Source organism: Pelophylax lessonae (genome assembly GCF_965119305.1).
Source record: "Pelophylax lessonae genome assembly, chromosome: 11".
Classification (NCBI taxonomy): Eukaryota; Metazoa; Chordata; class Amphibia; order Anura; family Ranidae; genus Pelophylax; species Pelophylax lessonae.
In genome coordinates, this window is record NC_138778.1 from 52,389,547 (window position 1) to 52,406,429 (window position 16,883).

A 16,883-nucleotide genomic window follows, 5' to 3' on the forward strand; every position below is an offset into this window, starting at 1 on the left:
CATTTTCAAAAAAGTGTGAAAATGTTTTAAACCAAAACAAGCTGAGCTATTACAATTGTAAATATAACCGTTAAAAAAAAAAAAAAAAAAAAAAGTAAAATAATTCTAACCTGTTCCAGATACACATGTACTTTGGTAAGGCTTACATTTTACAAGCTTTAGTCATTGCTGCTTTAAAACAGACAGAATTACAAAGCTAGGCAACGCAAATTAAAACATGCATCACAAAATGCTTTGTAAAAATGAGGGAAACACTACTGTATTATATACATTTCTCATATGAAAAATTGCTTCTCATGAATCAAACTTATGGAGCAGAGCAGTGCTTTTATAAACTGTACAACCGTAGTGTTTTAATTAGGCAATTTCCATAATATTACACCCAATGTCTGATCTTACCTGGGACAAAAAAAAACAAAAAAAAAAAAAATCCCAAATCACACCATACAAAGTATAAAAATTCAAGTTGAATATCGACATTGGCATACATTTTATTAACAGAGAACATAACTTATGTACAGTTAGCATTCAGATGCCAAAACAAAAACTTGGGGTAGCACATCCATGTGGATTGATGAAAGCATTACAGAAACAAACACAAGAGCAAATAAGGAAAAAGGAAATCTGCAGAGCAACCATCCTTTTCATTCAGCATTTAGTCAAATCAGCATTGAACAAAAGCATGTTCAGTTTCTGCACTGTCATCTCCTCAAAAGATAAACAGATTGTACAAAATGTGAAAATTTAACAAACCAAGGGAATGAAAGCTTTGACACCAGCTCAGATTTTCACTAACCAGTGGAACCAGTCTACTTCTCAAATGAAGAAAATTTTAGACACAAATATACAGATTGTTGATCATTTTGACAAGGACCAGTTAAAAAAAAGTCAACTAAATATATAATAGCCTCTTTAAAGCAGTAAAGATGAAGTCTTGCTATAAAAAATGCAATATTGGAAATCTTTAATATCACTTTGATTAAAGTACCAGTTGGTTACGAACAGTTGATTTAGAAAATTACGTTTGCCACTTCTGAAAATTTAAAGGACTGAATAAGTATGTAACCTGTAAGGTTGGGGATTCTCATTTGCCTACTAATTTCAGGTCAGTGACTGACCAAGTTCAAGCTGGGTTCACACAGATCGTTTTTTTATTCAACCCAGCAGGTTGAACGAGAAAAAAAAAAAAAACAGCGCCATACAAACAAGCAACGTTGGTGCAGTGATCTTCCCTGCTGCGCTATTGTATTCTGAGTGTACCCAGCTATACAAAGTATTATAGCCACAGATCAATAACAAACCCCTCGCCATGAAAGGGATTGAATGGCTATGCAATCACAATTTCCTTCAAAAGGTGGTGGCAAAAAGTCATATCACATCAACAAAAAGGAGCTATAAAACATAATAGAAAATCCTCCTCTATAATGCATTTGACTAGGAATATCCGATTAAAAAAGAAAAAAAAAAATGTAAACTTTGTACAAATCTGAAAGACACCAAATTTACTAGCTTCATTTGGGAAAAAATACAGAACAACATGATTTTATTCACCTGTGCCTTGTCAGAATAACACTGTCGGAAAGGGAAAAAAAAAAAAAAACACCCCTAATGTTACATTTGACCAAAGCAATTTGTTTAAGCATATAAAATAATTGCTGCAATGATTAGCAAACAGTTGTTCAATACACATAGGGCACCATGTAAAACAATACAATGCGAAGCAATTTGCTCAAGTAAACTAAAAGTATGTGTCAGTCACAGTTTATAACATCTTGTTCATCCCCATCTTCAATAATCTAACCCAAAGCAAGCTTAACTTTCCTTGCTCCTATTGGCCGATCATTTAATTCCACCACAGCTGCCATTGCTTCATCACGGGATTCAAATGCCACCAGGGCTTCACCGGTAGGCAATCCCTTATCACTATATTTTAAACACACAGAGCCAGGTATCAATTGATAACCATAAAAGAAATCCAAAATTTCATCTACAGAAACTGTAAAAGGCATATTCTGAATTCTTATTACTGTGGGACCTGGCTTTCCAGACCCAGAGCCAAAGCCTGGAGGACCACCAATTTGCAGATTTCCTGGCCCAAACCCTGGAGGAGCATTCAAAACCCCAGGACCACTTAGGTTTGGAGGTGCTGTGTTAAAGTTAGGAGGTGGATTTGTACCGGATGGACCACTTCCAAAAGGTGGGGGTCCATTTCCAAAACTAGATGGAGGAACACTGAAATTGCCTGGACCACTTCCGAATCCTGGGGGATCGAGTGGGGAATTTGGTACATTAGAAGACCCCGATGGTGGTGGCCTCGTATCTCCGAAACCACTCCCCATTCCAGGTGGTGGACCAGGCGGACCAAAATTACTACTTGGTCCACTGAATTTACTAGAGAAAGGAAAATTTTGACCATTGTTGTCTTTTAGGTTACTACTCAAGAAAGAAAATTCATCTCCACTTCCTCTTATTGTATCAGGTGGAGAATTGCTATAATTTTGCATTTTAAAACCCTTTCTCCCTTGAATAGGAGGATTGCTCTCAATTTCTTTCCTCTCCTCATTATTTATTATACGCACAAAAGCATCTCTCCCATTAAGCTTCTTGCGATTCAAGCGCTCAGATTTACGAGCATCATCTTCACTCCTGAACTGAACAACAGCCTGTCCTAAGCCTTGGCCATTGTTATCTATCAGAATTTGTACACCGTTTTCCTCAACTCCAATCCCTTCTAAATGAAAGAATTGAAATACATCCTTTCTACCAATGTTATAAGGTAGATTTGAAAGATGTGCCCACAACCTAGGTGCATGCTTCTCTAACCCCATATCAAGAAGAGCATCTTTATGGTCCATGTAATTGTAACTCTGTTTTTTCCTAAGCGATTCTATCTTTTCAACCATTTGGCTCTTATTGACTGGGTGAACTTGAATAAAACGATTGCCCATATATTGCTTATGCTTGTTCAATGCAATTTTATAATCTCCCTCGTTTCTAAATTCCAGAAAACCTTCACCAGATGCTTTTCCATTGGGTCCATAAGATATGTAGATACTGTCTTCAATAATGTCCAAATTTTTAAAGAAATCAATGATATGCTTGTTTTCTGCCTCATATGGTAGCCCTTTCAAAAATACACAAAAACCATGCTCATGGGGGGATCTTGACCTCGAACGCTGCCTAGTACTGGGAGATTTAGATCTGGTATGCGACTGCTGCATAATATGGGAGGGTCCATGGGAAGGTCCATGTGAGGGTCCATGTGATGGTCCATGGGAGGGTCCATGTGATGGTCCATGGGAGGGTCCATGTGATGGTCCATGGAGACCTGTACCAATTTTGATAAGGTTCCCTCCAGACATCACCCACTGTCTCTCAGACGCTGGGGTGACTTCAACAAAACGCTGCCCCATCATCATTCTATTCCGTTTCAAAGCTTCAAACGTGTCATGCGGTGTTAGAAGTTTCACCACTGCGCTACCAGTGAAGCGACCCATGGTATCTTTAATAATAAGGACCCCATCTACACGTAAACCATGAAAGAACTCCCTGATATCTCCTTCTGACACCGGAATAGGTAAGTCATGAAGCGATACATATGGATCATCATGATTCAAAGGCGGAGGATGTTGTTTGACTGCATTCTGAGAACCCAAAGGCATTGGATTTACAGGACCAAGAAACAGTGGATTCAAATTACTCATTTGTGAACCAGAACCATTCATTCCTGTAGGCAAAGGTCCAACTCCTACTGGAGGTGGGTTCAAAGGTGGCATTCCAGACAGTGGAGGGAGAGCAGTGATGGGTGGGACTGGTGGAACAGGGGGTATTGGAGGGACAGGTGGGACTGGAGGTAATGAAGATACAGGAGGGGGTACAGGTATAGGAGGTATGGAAGGCATTGGTGGCAGTGTGGGTAAGGTTGGCATTGGAGGAATTGGAGGTGGTGGTACAGCAGGCAGCTGAGGAGCAACACTGGGCATAGGAGAAGTAAATGTTGGATTGCAAAAAGCCCCACCTAAATTTGGTGGAGCATTTCCAATATTGGCAGTAGAAAAAGTTGGAACATTCTTAGTGCTATCATGTACAGTAGTAACTGTAGAAACTGTGCTTGTGGAAGGGCTACTAAAATTAGGTACAGTTGTTGGCAAACTGACCCGGTTCATTACAGAGCTACTGCTGCTCATTGCTGGATTAGGTGGAGGTCCAGGGCGGTTAGAACTTGCAGGTGGAATATCAACATTAGCAGTTTCAAAACGCCTACGGCTAAGTTCAATCATGTTCTGCATTTCAGTCTTACTGCTCAACAACAATGAAACTTTTGACCCTTTGATTGTGCCACCTGTGCGCATCATGCCAAGTCGTGCATCTTCATCAGTGGCAAATACGATGAATGCCTCACCCTGTTCACCCCCTACAATATGTACTCCACCATCAGGAATGGTTAATCCAGAGAAGAAGTGCCGAATGTCCATGGTCCCAGCCACTATAGGCAGACCTTGCAAACGGATGACCACAGCCATGTTGAACTGTAATAACAAACACCTGCAGATGAAAAAAGGCAATGTCCACATCAGACTCAATCGTACAATTATACCTTCAGTCTAAATTGTGCACACTGCAGTTATAGCTTATGTGCAGAGAAGTTTTAAAATACAAATATCATTCCAACAGACAATGAACAACATGTTGGATATCCAGGCAAACCCAAAATAGATATTAAATGATGAAATAAAAATTACATTGGGCTGGGGGGTCACTAAAGATTAAAATAAAATGTTAAACCCTAAGTTTATTCATATAAAAAAAAAAAAAAAAAAAAAGTACAAGGGACAGTGCTTAATATCAATGTTGAGTGTCCTTTGTGCTGATGGCTGCTGCTGCTTTAGTCGCGTTTTATCCAAAATCATAGCTCTAAGGTATCAAAGCTTCTATGAATAGAGGCGGCAGACCTTCCTTTTAACCACCTGTCCTCTATTCATAGATTGCTTTTCATTGACAAAAGCCATGGTACAGTCTCAGTCTTTGCCTCAGATTTCAACCAAAGCAGCAGCTATCAGCAGAACTTTATATCAAAGACTAAACTTAGGCCTTAAGTATTTTTTGTAACATAATACAATATATAATAAAACCATAATGAGTGTGCTTTTAATTTTCCTCAAACTGCTTACAAGTAATCATTAAACCTATTTTGAATATGTGGGTTATTAGATTAAAAAAAACAGCACCTACTAATTCCATACAATTCTCTTTTCAGGAGTTCTTAAAAAAAAAAAAAAATGGAAAGGGTTTGGGTAATTTCCTAACTAGGAATTGGAAGTAAAGGGAAATAGTTTCAATGGGGAGATATTTGGGTAGAACATGTCACCCCATTTCTAGGACCTTTTTCTAGGATACAAATTTAGATCCACATCATCAATATATCAGATGGTAGTAGAGAGCAGGCAACGTGTAGAAGCTGGTTTTCGCCACCAACCTGTCCGATCTTTCTTCTGGGTTTGCGGGCTTCGGCGATTGATTGGCTGAGCCAGCGATGACGTCACTCCCGTGAATGCATGGCAGTCACTGTTTACGGCATGGCTCTGAAGGAACAGAATAGGTAACCAGTTCCTTCAGAGCACAGGCGCTGGTGATGTCACTGGCTGCATCTAAAGTGAATATCTCCTAAACAGTGCTTGTTTACTGTACCTATAGGTAAACCTTATTACTACAGGCTTACCTATAGGCAAAAGTCATACTAGGGAGATTACTCCTACTTGAAGTGCATTGTGCTGCCATTTAATAAACAGAGCCCCAACACATCTGCATTACAGCTTTCCACAAGGAATCCCTTGCTAGGATTTAAACACTGCAGTGGACCACAACATTGAAGTATGGGTCTAAGACGTAGGGTATAAGGATATGTGCACTTCTCTTTTAAGGCTACATTCACACTGGTGATTTATCCTGGTGTGAATTTTAGCAGCAGAAAAAACATTTCTGCTGCAGCTCTGAGCGGCTAGGTGTGGCTGTCGCCCCATTCACCATGACAGGTCGCCTGGGTGCAACTATTTGCAGCTCCCTACACAGCCAGTGATTATCTGCAGTGATCATTGCTGAACTCACCAAAGGCAATTGCTAGCTGTGCATAATAGGTGCGGCTGCCAGTGACCAGTCATTTTATTAAATGGGGCTGGCGGCTGCCCCTAGCAGCTTAGAAATGCAGCAGAAATTTGATTCCTTCTGCTACGATTCGCACCAGCCTAAATCGCTGGTGTGAATATCGCCTAAAACATTCAGTTTCCAATTTTGAAGTCCACATGTAGAGGTCTGTAGTGTATACCACTTAAATGTTCTAGGACAGCGCATCAAATAAGTGGTATATAGATTTGGTGCACTGGTACTGGGCGATTTTGAGTGCTGTAGTTTTGTGATTTTGAGAGGTTTGTAGTGACCTGAGGTGAGGAAGCAGATAATCGTAAACTATGTCTGAGTATACTGAACCTCCATTATTACTTGTGCATTTTTCTTTATAAAAAAAGTATGTATTCTGTCACATGAACCACCAACCAGCCCTTCTTTATGCAGTCCCATTAAATCAACAAAATCTGAAATTTTTTGCGTTTGCACATTGGGGCCACAAAGAACGTCAACCACATTTCACATGCATTTTTTGGGGGAAAAAAATTGCATTAATAAGCAAAATACATTCATAAAGCAAGCGTAGGGAAGGAAATCTAGCAGTTTCTGCACCTAAAAGAATTGCACGCCATTTTATCTTTAGAAGGAAAAAAAAAAAAAAAAAGGAAAGGAAAAGAATGCTACACACGAGATAAAAAACTACCATATAGCCTGACAAACATTTTTGTGGGCACGGTACTGTACACAATCCAGTCATCAAAAGTCTTTCCTCACCTAGAAATGACCACTCTCTTTTAAGAGAATCTTCTACATGCAGCCGCTAAAGTGGATAACTTAGAATTGTATTTCCCAGAATGCACAAAAAAGTGCAGCCCCATTGCAGCAGTCCCATTGTCCAATATGGCCCCTCCATGCATCTTGCTAAAGCGCGTACCAATACATATAAAATACAGTGCGCTTTGGCATGGAGTGATTTTCAAAAAGGGGCAATCACTTTTGCACATTTCTCACACAGTTGTATGTGTAATAGAAAATGTGGGAATAGAATCCCTGACCAGTGTGAACGGAGTCGAACAAAAAATAAATCATTGAATTTCTGTATATTTCCCTCAAATTTCGATTTACCTTTGGTGATCTAATGTCATCTGTTGCAATGCTTTCTGGTACACATACAACTGGCAAAATTGCTTGCGAAAAAAAACCTTATAATATTTGGGACAATTTTACTTTTTTACCCATGCAGAATTTAACGAAGAAAAAGTTAATTGAGGTATTCCAACATGTAGATGGGCAGCACCAAGTGTGCTGCAAAGCCGAGATCTCAGGAAATCAGGACAGGCTACGATAAAAGCTAGGGATGCACCGAAATGAAAATTTTGGGCCGAAACCGAAAATGCAGGATGCCATTGGCCGAAAACCGAAAATGACTTTTCCCCCCAAATAATTTTAAAATAGATGGAACAAGAGCATAAGCCAAAAACAGGCAGCGACGTACACCTGTCGCTGCCACCCTGTCACAGTATATGTACTGTGATGGGTTGGCAATAGGTTAAATTACCAATGGTATTTGTATTATGCAGCATGAGGGGGTTAATGTATTGTCACTGCTGGTCACTCATCTATTAGTGACCGACCAGTGGCAGTTAATTAACCCCTTTGTGCTGCATTAGTGCAACCAGTATCAGTGTTAACACTGGTTGCACTGATACTGGTTGCACTAATGCAGCACAAAGGGGTTAATTAACTGCCACTGGTCGGTCACTAATAGATGAGTGACCAGCAGTGACAATACATTAATCCCCTCATGCTGCATGATTAATACAAATACCAATGGTAAGCTGCTTCAGCTATCACCCCCCCCCCCCTGCATCAGCCTCAGCGTCCCCTTTCCTACTCACTCAGCTCCTCCGGTCACTGTGTCCATTATTCAAAAGTCCAGCCTCTGGTCGGCCGCCCGCCTCCCGGTGATGTCACTACTACGATCTGTACATGAATGAACTGACACACCGGGCGGGCGAGCGGCCGCTAATAGCTGTCACTATGTGATCCTTCCTGTCAGCGGGACTGTGTGTGAAATTCTGTGAATGAGAACTGACCTGACACCGGGCGGGGGGGGGGGGGGGGGGGGGGGCGGCCGCTAATAGCTGTAACTATGTGAGCCTTTCACTGCCCTGTCAGGCATCTATCTCTGCTGACAGGGAAGTGAAAGGCTCACATAGTTATAGTTATTAGCGGCCGCTCCCCCCGCCCGGTGTCAGGTCAGTTCTCATTCACAGAATTTCACACACAGTCCCGCTGACAGGAAGGATCACATAGTTATAATCAATTAGCGGCCGCTCGCCCCACCCTCCCACCTGGTATGTCCCTTCATTCACGCACACATCTAGTAGGGACGCCATCGAGAGGCGGGCGGCCGGCCAGAGGCGGGACTTTTAAAACGTGCCCTGCGCTGCGCCCTCCTCCTTCCTCACGGCGGCCATATTAATTTCGGCACTGTTAACCCATTATCGGCCGAAATGGGATAGGCTCATATTCGGCCGATAATTTCGGTGTCCGAAATTTCGGTGCATCCCTAATAAAAGCCCTAACCAATGCACTACGTAGTCGTATATACACTGTGTTGTAAATGCAGCCAGTGCATGCACTGCAGCAACCTTGCACCACTGTGCATTCATTTTTCAATGGCACCCTAAAGGGTGAATGAATGCACAATGCACTGAGCTAAACTGTACTTTAAAACCAGCGTTGCCACAAAGCAGGAGGTGTGAATGGGCCCAGGACTGCAGAAACAAGTGTAGCGTACTGAGCATGTAAGTATATTTTATGCTTGTTTATGTTTGCTATGGGGGGGAAAAAAAATTCAATATCTAATGCAAAACAGGTCACAAAAAAGCCAAGATCTTGGTTATTACAGATATGGTCTTACAGACACAACAGGAAGTTAGAGAAACTTCCTTCCAAAGCTGTTCTGATGAAAACCCAAAATTTTAGATTTTCCTGCATTTCCAGCCCCAGTGATTATCAGCACAAACAAAGAGTGCACTTCAAAAACATGACATTCTGATTTGAACACCGTTTACATTTGCGGGCGTGACTTACATATGCGTATGCTTTGACACGCAAGCACAGAGGGATGGGGAGATTTAAAGTTTCTTTGTTTTTTTTTTAACCCTGTCCCTTTAAAAAAAAATATTAAATTCTGATCAATTTTATTGCTGTCACAAGGAATATACACATCCCTTGCGACAGTAATAGGCAGTGACAGGTACACTCGGAGACGGGAGAGCCCGGGTGAGCCACTTAAGGCGGAGGAGAATGTGTCCTCCCATTGCTTGTAATAACAGCCTAGTTGCTGCTTAGCCAACCGCCGGCTCGAAAAAAAAAAAAATGGTACTGGGCGAGGCCTGCAGTGCAAGCACTTCAGCAAAAATGACATACAGGTACGCGATTTTGCGGAAAGTGGTTAAAAAGGCTCTAAAGAGAAGGATTGGGACTGCTCTGTGCAAAACCATTGCACAGAGCAGGTAATTAGGACATGCTTGTTGTTTAAAAAAAAATATCCAATGTTTACAACCACTTTAACGGCTCTGTGCAGGAAGATCAGCATCTGAACCCAGATCCCCCGTTCACACTGGGGGGACCTGTCAGGCGAACTGGTCGCCTGACTGGTCGCCTTCCATAGAGAAGCTATGGACCCGTTCTAATAGGAGCGACACAAGTCGCTCCGACTTAGAAAAAGGGTCCGGAGCTTCTTTGGGGTGACTCAGAGCGACCTGCATAGACTTCAATGTTATGAAGTCCGTGCCGGCCGCTCCGAGGTCGCGGTGCGAGCAGCGCGCCGTGACCCAAGAGGTCGCCCTGGGAAGTAGCGTCGCCCCAGTGTGAACGGGGCCAGAGAAGCTGGAGCCTGATAGACTGGAGGGACTGGTGGGACTGCCCACTGTATAGAGGTTATTATTTTGACATTAAATACCGGGGTTATGGCAGCAGTTAGCTGCCATAACCCCAGAATTTTTTTATACAGTGGGCGATTTGGCGTCCGATAAAAGTGGTCCCAGGGGAGGATTTGTCACAGTAAAACCCCCGCCTGCCGCTTTCCGGAACCCTTGGTAAAGGGGGAAACGATTCGATGCCCTGAAATGATGGGCAAGAAGTCGATTGATGGAAAGATGGCCCACACTCGACTCTATGCCCTTGGAGGACCGCAGCGATGTCTGACATTTTGGCCTAACGGCTTTAAAGGGCCACTTTTTTTTGGTAAATGTAAAGGACTTTTTTGCTTTTTATTGTAAATGTGAGATCTGAGGTCTTTTTGACCCCAGATCTAACAATAAAGAGGCCCTGTCTTGCTTAATTCTATTACAAGGTTTACAGTCCTTGTAATAGGAATAAAAATTATCCAAAAAAATTGGGGTAGAGAAAAAAAAAAAAAAAAAAAAAAAAAGAATTAAAGTGCCCCATCCCTCCGAGTTTGCGCGCAGAAGCGAGTGCATACGCAAGTCCCACCCACATATGTAAACACTGTTCAAACTACAAGTGAGGTATCCCTGCAACCGTTATAGTGAAATTCTAGCACTAGACCCCCCTCTAACGCTAAACAGGAAACCTGTAAACATTTTTAAAAGTGTCGCCGATGGAGATTTTTTAAGTACCGTAGTTTGTCACCATTCCACAAGGGTGCGCAATTTTAAAGCGTGACATGTTAGGTATTTACCGAGCATAACATCTTTCACATTATACAAAAATTTTGGGCCAACTGTACGATTTTTTCTTTTTTTTTGGTAACTAAAAAAAAAGTGAATTTTTTCCATAACAAATTGCATTTGTAAGACCGCTGCGCAAATACAGTGACAAAAATGTTGCAACAATCTCCATTTTATTCTCCAGGGTCTCTGCTAAAAAAATATGTTTGGGGGTTCCAAGTAATTTTCTAGCAAGCAATACTGATTTTAACTTGTAAACAAAAGTCAGAAATAGGCCTGGTCTTGAAGTAGTTAAAAGGATTATATCCATGCAAAAAAGTCTCAGCCTTATAGTACTACTTTAATATAAAAAGATGGCTATCCCCACCCTTTAAATTGCTTCATGTCTAACTCCTAGTTAAAAAAAAGTCCGGCAGATCCTACTTTTGGAGAGGAGTTTCACAGTATAAATGTAGCCCTTATAGTAGTGATTATCTGCTCTTTTTGTACTATAAAAGGGCTAATTCTTGTTTAATCCCACCATGACAGGCGATACAAACAGCATGCTGCTGCTGCTACTACTAAAGGTCTTAGTGACAACAGGCGCAGGAAGCTTGTATCAATCTACCTGCCTATGACGAGTCTATAGTGCATAATATTATAATACAGTCCTGTCTGAAAATTTGCAGTGTTTTAGTGCTTTCATTTTTTTTTCTTTAAATTTTCATCTGAGTCGGATGATACGTACCAGATTCAGCCTCTAATTAGTGGATTAGATATTTTGCTCCCCAAACATATAGCTGCTTATTTGTATTTACCACTGCATACAAATTTTCAGGAATTTTAACTATTGCATTATAACTAAATTATACACTACACTTTTGAGGTTTTAATCAAAGTAGGCCAATTAATCGATGAAAATATTCATTAGACCCCTTTCCGTATGTCACCCCATCCGTTTGCAGGTGATATACGGACATAATGTATGTCAATGGGATTGCAGATGTCAGCGGATGACCATCCGCTGACATCCGATTTGCGTCCTTTCAGTTCTGTTTTTTTTGGAACGGAACAGAACCCTATTTTTCTTCCGTTTAAAAAAAAACCGAAAGGACGCAAAATCAGATGTCAGCGGTGTCATCCGCAATCACATAGACATGCATTATGTCCGTATATCATCTGCAAATGGATGGGATGATATGCGGACATACGGACCGGATGACACAAATGTCATCCGTGTCCATGAAAAAAAAAAAAGTGCCGGAGCAGATCGCAATACGGTCCCCTCCGTGTGGAAGGGGCCTTAGTGGCAGCGCTAGAAGCATAGGAAAGCAACCACAGGCTTAAAAAAAAAAAAAAGCAGACATGTAAACATGTCTGAGGCCTGAAGAGACAGAGTTTTATAACACCTAATAAAAAGGACAAGGTCTGAAATAGAGCTGCACAGTTCTGCATAAAATGAGAATCACAATTTTGTGGCATATAAAAAAGATCACGATTCTCGGTATAACATCATCTTTTACATTATACAAAAAAATTGGGCTAACTTTTACGGTTTAGTTTTTTTTTTTTTAAATTCATTAAAGTGTATTTTTTCCCAAAAAACTGCGATTGAAAAACTTCTGCGCAAATACAGTGTGACATAAAAGATTGAAACGATTGCCATTATTATAGGGTCTCTGATAAAAATAAAAAAAAAATGTATATTATATATTAATTTGGGGGTTCTAATTTTCTAGCAAAAAAATACTGATTTTATCTTGTAAGCAACAAGTGTCAAAAAAAGGCTTAGTCTATAAGAGATTAAACTGCCCTCACTTACAGACGGAAGTTAATTCCTTTGATCTAAAAGAACAAAATAATACATTGTAAGGCCCCTTTCTCACAGAGTGGATCCACTCGGTGGACTCCGCTAGCTCAGCTCACTCCCTTGATCCCTGTGCACCGCGACTTCAGAGGTCGCCCCACAAAGTCGTGTCGGGCCAGTCTGAATGGGCGCTTAAACATTGTGTTAATAGTTATCTAGCAGCCTTAATGTTGACAAATATTTGCTGGAGGCTCTTTTTTTTTTTTTTGACAGCTGTGAGTGAGCAGAGAACAGCTCTGTAAGAATCGAGGACATGCTGTTTTAAGATCGTGGGGGGGGGGGGCTAAGAAATAAGACAGGCCGACAAAAAAGTTTAAATTAAACTTAAAAATAAAAAATCAGATACAAGTACCAAGGTGAATTATATGCTAATGCATTTATATAGCCTACTGTTCTGACAATCTCACTTGGCAAATCAAGCATCAGAAGTTGGGAAACTATTAGTGCATTCTATTTAATATAGTTGATCTAGAATCTTACCTGCGATTAATCGGATATTATTTTCTTAACCAGTCTGGGAGAGTCAATCCTGTGGGCAACTAAAAAATCTTTATGGACTGCAAAAAAAAATGAATTAAGGCAAGCATGAAAATCAACATATTACATTCTCAGATAATGCATTCTGCATCCAAAGAAAAAATTGTTAATATACTCCCATCACAAAATTCACTGGGAAAATCAAAATTTTATTCGGAATAAACAAAGGCATTCCATTCTAATCAAAATGCATTTTGTTTCTGATACCCAAACAAACCAAAATCGAATTCTAAGAATGCATTAAAAAATAACTCCATGTCATTTTGAATTCTGTTCTGTAGCTAAAGAAAAATGCGCCTATACACCCACAGATCTGGATGTATAGCGATTAATGAGACCAGAATAAGAAAACAATTTTCATTTAGAGGACATGACACTTAGACTGCCTATAACAAAGGTTTGAACCCAGTCAGCAATGCTGAGTTTGAGGGGGAACAAAATGTAAATAAAATAGGTCATGCAAAGTCTGAATAGGTCAAATACAACTGAGAATGCCACTCTTCATTTGAATCGATAAGCTACTTGCATGACTTCACTCCCTATCTAGATATTCCATCCCCAGTGGAACAGAATAGTATGAAGCAAAAACAAAAGAAGTGTTAAGTAAAGGGTCATAGGAATTCTTAAAATGCATCCATCTCAACCTCCAACAGCATATAATATGGTCAAGATTTTACAGCATATAGCAGTAAATCAACTGGTGTGATTTACTACTCAAATCACATGAACAATAACATTTTCATATAAGAGCACTTTTGCCCACACATGTACAGTGCGTTCATAAAGTTTTCAGACCCCCCTTCACTTTTTTTAATTTTTGTTATGTTGCAGCCTGATACTACAGTTGTTTAACCACTTTCCGGCCAGTGACATAACTGTACATCGCTAGACTTCAAGTAGTTTTACCGAGATGATGCCTGCAGCTGTACCATCTGTAATGGTCGGCTCTCTTGTAAAAGCAATCCTAGCAGCGTCCCCTCTCGCAGCTTCACCGGGATCTCCCGTCCCATTAAGAGTACTCTTCCACTGGCTGATCATAGAGGTGAGAAAAGAACGGAGCGGTATACAGAAACTGGAGCAATACAGGAACCGGAAGCAAAGAGCTTACGTCACTTCCGGTTTGGTTTACCCGGCCGGAAGAAAACGGCAACATTTTCAAAAGTGAAAAGCATTTGATAACATCGATGTTGGTGTGATCAAATGTTTTTAAGGGCAGAGGAGGGATTTGGGATTTTAAAGACCACAAATCTCTCCATAAAGAATACCCGTCATATGCCTATTGCTGTCACATGGATGTTTACAATCCTTGTGATAGCAATAAAAGTGATACCAAAAAAATAAATAAATGTAAAAAGCAACAGTATAAAAATAAAATTAAACAAAATAACTTTTTTTAAAGTGCCCTCGTGCTAGTGCACAAAGAATGCATGCAAACCGCAATTGCCCCACATACGCAAGGTATAGCCGTGACCATCCGATCATGGACAGTAATTCTAGCATTATACCTCATCTGTAAATCTAAAGTGGTAACCTGTAAAGGCATTTAAAGTAGGGATGCACCGATCAGACTTTTTTTGGATCCAATACCGATACCTGGTGTTGTGAAATCGCTGATACCGAAACCAATCCGGAGCTACACACAAAGCAAGCGGCTGCAGTACAGAGCAAAGCCGCTGCTTCATGTGTGTGGCTCCTCCTATCACAGGCGGAGTGCATCTGATATCACTCCGCCTGTGAGCCGGACCTATACAGGAATTAGCGGCTCCCAACCCATACCACTACTGCACCTAGTAAGGGATCGGCCAGTGGATCTGTCAATGTTACCGATCCATCAAAAATGGCCATATCGGCGCCGATATCCCATCCGAATATTGGATCGGTGAATCCCTAATTTTAAAAAAGAGTTGACTATGTCGCTGTTGAACGGGTGTGCACAATTTAAAGAGTTACATTTCGTATCTATTCTCTTGGCGTAACATATTTTAAAAAAATAGGTTATGTGTTGTGTTTTTTTTGCATTAAAAATCAAAAAGTATTCACCTCCCCCCCTACAAAAAAAAAAAAAAAAAAAAACAAGTTCGAAAAACTGCTGCGCAAATACACATAAAAACAGACATAAATTGCAACACCCAATTTATGCTCTGCTAAAAAAAAAAAAAAAAAAAAAAAAAAGAAAGAAGGAGGATACCCAACATGTCAGGCTTTAAAATTGCATTTACGCGTGGAATGGCACCAAACGACAGTACTTAAAATTCTCCATAGACACTTTAAACGCCTTTACAGGTTACCAGATTAGAGATACACAGGAGGTCTAGTGCTAAAATGATTGCGCTCCCTCTGATGTTCGCCACAATACCTCACAAGCGTGGTGCGATAATCCTTTACATATGTGTGGGGGACTTGCGTCTTCTCTGCAAAAATCCAGTTCAAGAACAATCACAGCCTCCATCACAGTACCCCTGCAGACTCTTCCCCCTCCCTCCCTCCCCCTTCTAACCCCCGCACAGAACACTGTTTTGCAGGGCAGAGGCTATGCTCAGTTCATGTCTCCTCTCCCAGCTGCCACTCCCACTTGATGTCATCCTATCAGCAGGGCAGAGGGCGGGAGGAGCTCACCATTTCGATCAGCAGCTCCTCCCGCCCTCTGCCCTGCTGATAGGATGACATTAACGGGCAGGCTGAGCCGCCGACAGAGGACACGCGGGCATGGCCGAACAGCAGGTTGTGAATGGCGACTGTGGTCCGATAGGCCTGTGTGAACCGAGATTGCCACTCATCTCCCGCTGTGCAGCCCGGTCAGCAACAGGCCACAGACGAGGGAGTGGGGACCCCCGATTTAGGCAACTATAGTATCAGGCTGCAAAATAAAATTGAAAAAGTGAAGGGGGTCTTATTACTTTATGAATGCACTGTATATAGGTTTGTTGAGTGCAGAATCAAGATGCTAAACTTGGCTATTCCTCAGGATTTTTAGCACAGATGCCAAGCCAAAAGAAAAAAACAAAAGTGATAAAGCAGTGTAAAGACATTTGCATTAAACATTTTTTATATTTTAATCATACTTGACATACAGTAGATTTCAAGTAGAAAGACAAAAATATGTGTTTCATTTTGAATACAGCAAGGGAGGGTTATAACCCCCGTCAGGGTTTTTTTGCCATCTGTTTTCCATAGCCACAACAGAAAGAGAAAGGCAATCTTTTCAAATTGACGGCAATCTCTGGTAGTTACCAGAACAAGTGTCCCCACTAGAAAATGTCCCCTCTATTCCAGTTCTATTGACAAATTTAAAATTTGGGATTCTTTCACTTTTGGTGAGACCGATCACTTGGACAGTTGGTGAGGATGAACCTCCCTAATGGACACAGACAATAAAAATATTACAGGTACCTAAACCCCAAAAAAAAGCGTCTTTAGTTGTACTTTAAAATGCATTAACTCCTGCATAGAGTGCTTTAAAAGACAATATCATTTATCAAATCTTTCTACACTGGACCAAATAGCCTCCTGGATAATGACAATTCTAGCCATTAAAGCTAGTTTTAACTGTGCGCTTATCACCAACCACAAAAACGTCTATTCAAAAAATACCAAAAAGATAAATATTTCATCAGAACTCCATTTACTACAATCAAAACACTAAATATTATCTGCCTGTTAAACTACAAATAAGGATT

At 40.8% G+C, this 16,883-nt stretch overlaps 1 protein-coding gene across 1 annotated transcript; it reads right to left on the minus strand.

Moving 5' to 3' along the window:
* Nucleotides 1–1,386: 1,386 nt before the first annotated feature.
* On the minus strand, nt 1,387–13,228 carry RBM12 (RNA binding motif protein 12). Its single transcript, XM_082272607.1, has 2 exons — nt 13,150–13,228; nt 1,387–4,545 (listed from the first exon to the last, which is right to left on the minus strand). Exon 2 carries the CDS (start codon nt 4,521–4,523, stop codon nt 1,797–1,799), a length of 2,727 nt encoding a protein of 908 aa, XP_082128733.1. The 5' UTR covers nt 4,524–4,545; nt 13,150–13,228; the 3' UTR covers nt 1,387–1,796.
* Between the last annotated feature and the right edge of the window lie 3,655 nt (nt 13,229–16,883).

What these genes read in the sequence shown, in the direction of transcription:
- RBM12 (XM_082272607.1), bottom strand. Translation starts at nt 4,523, where the DNA reads ATGGCTGTGGTCATCCGTTTGCAAGGTCTGCCTATAGTGGCTGGGACC.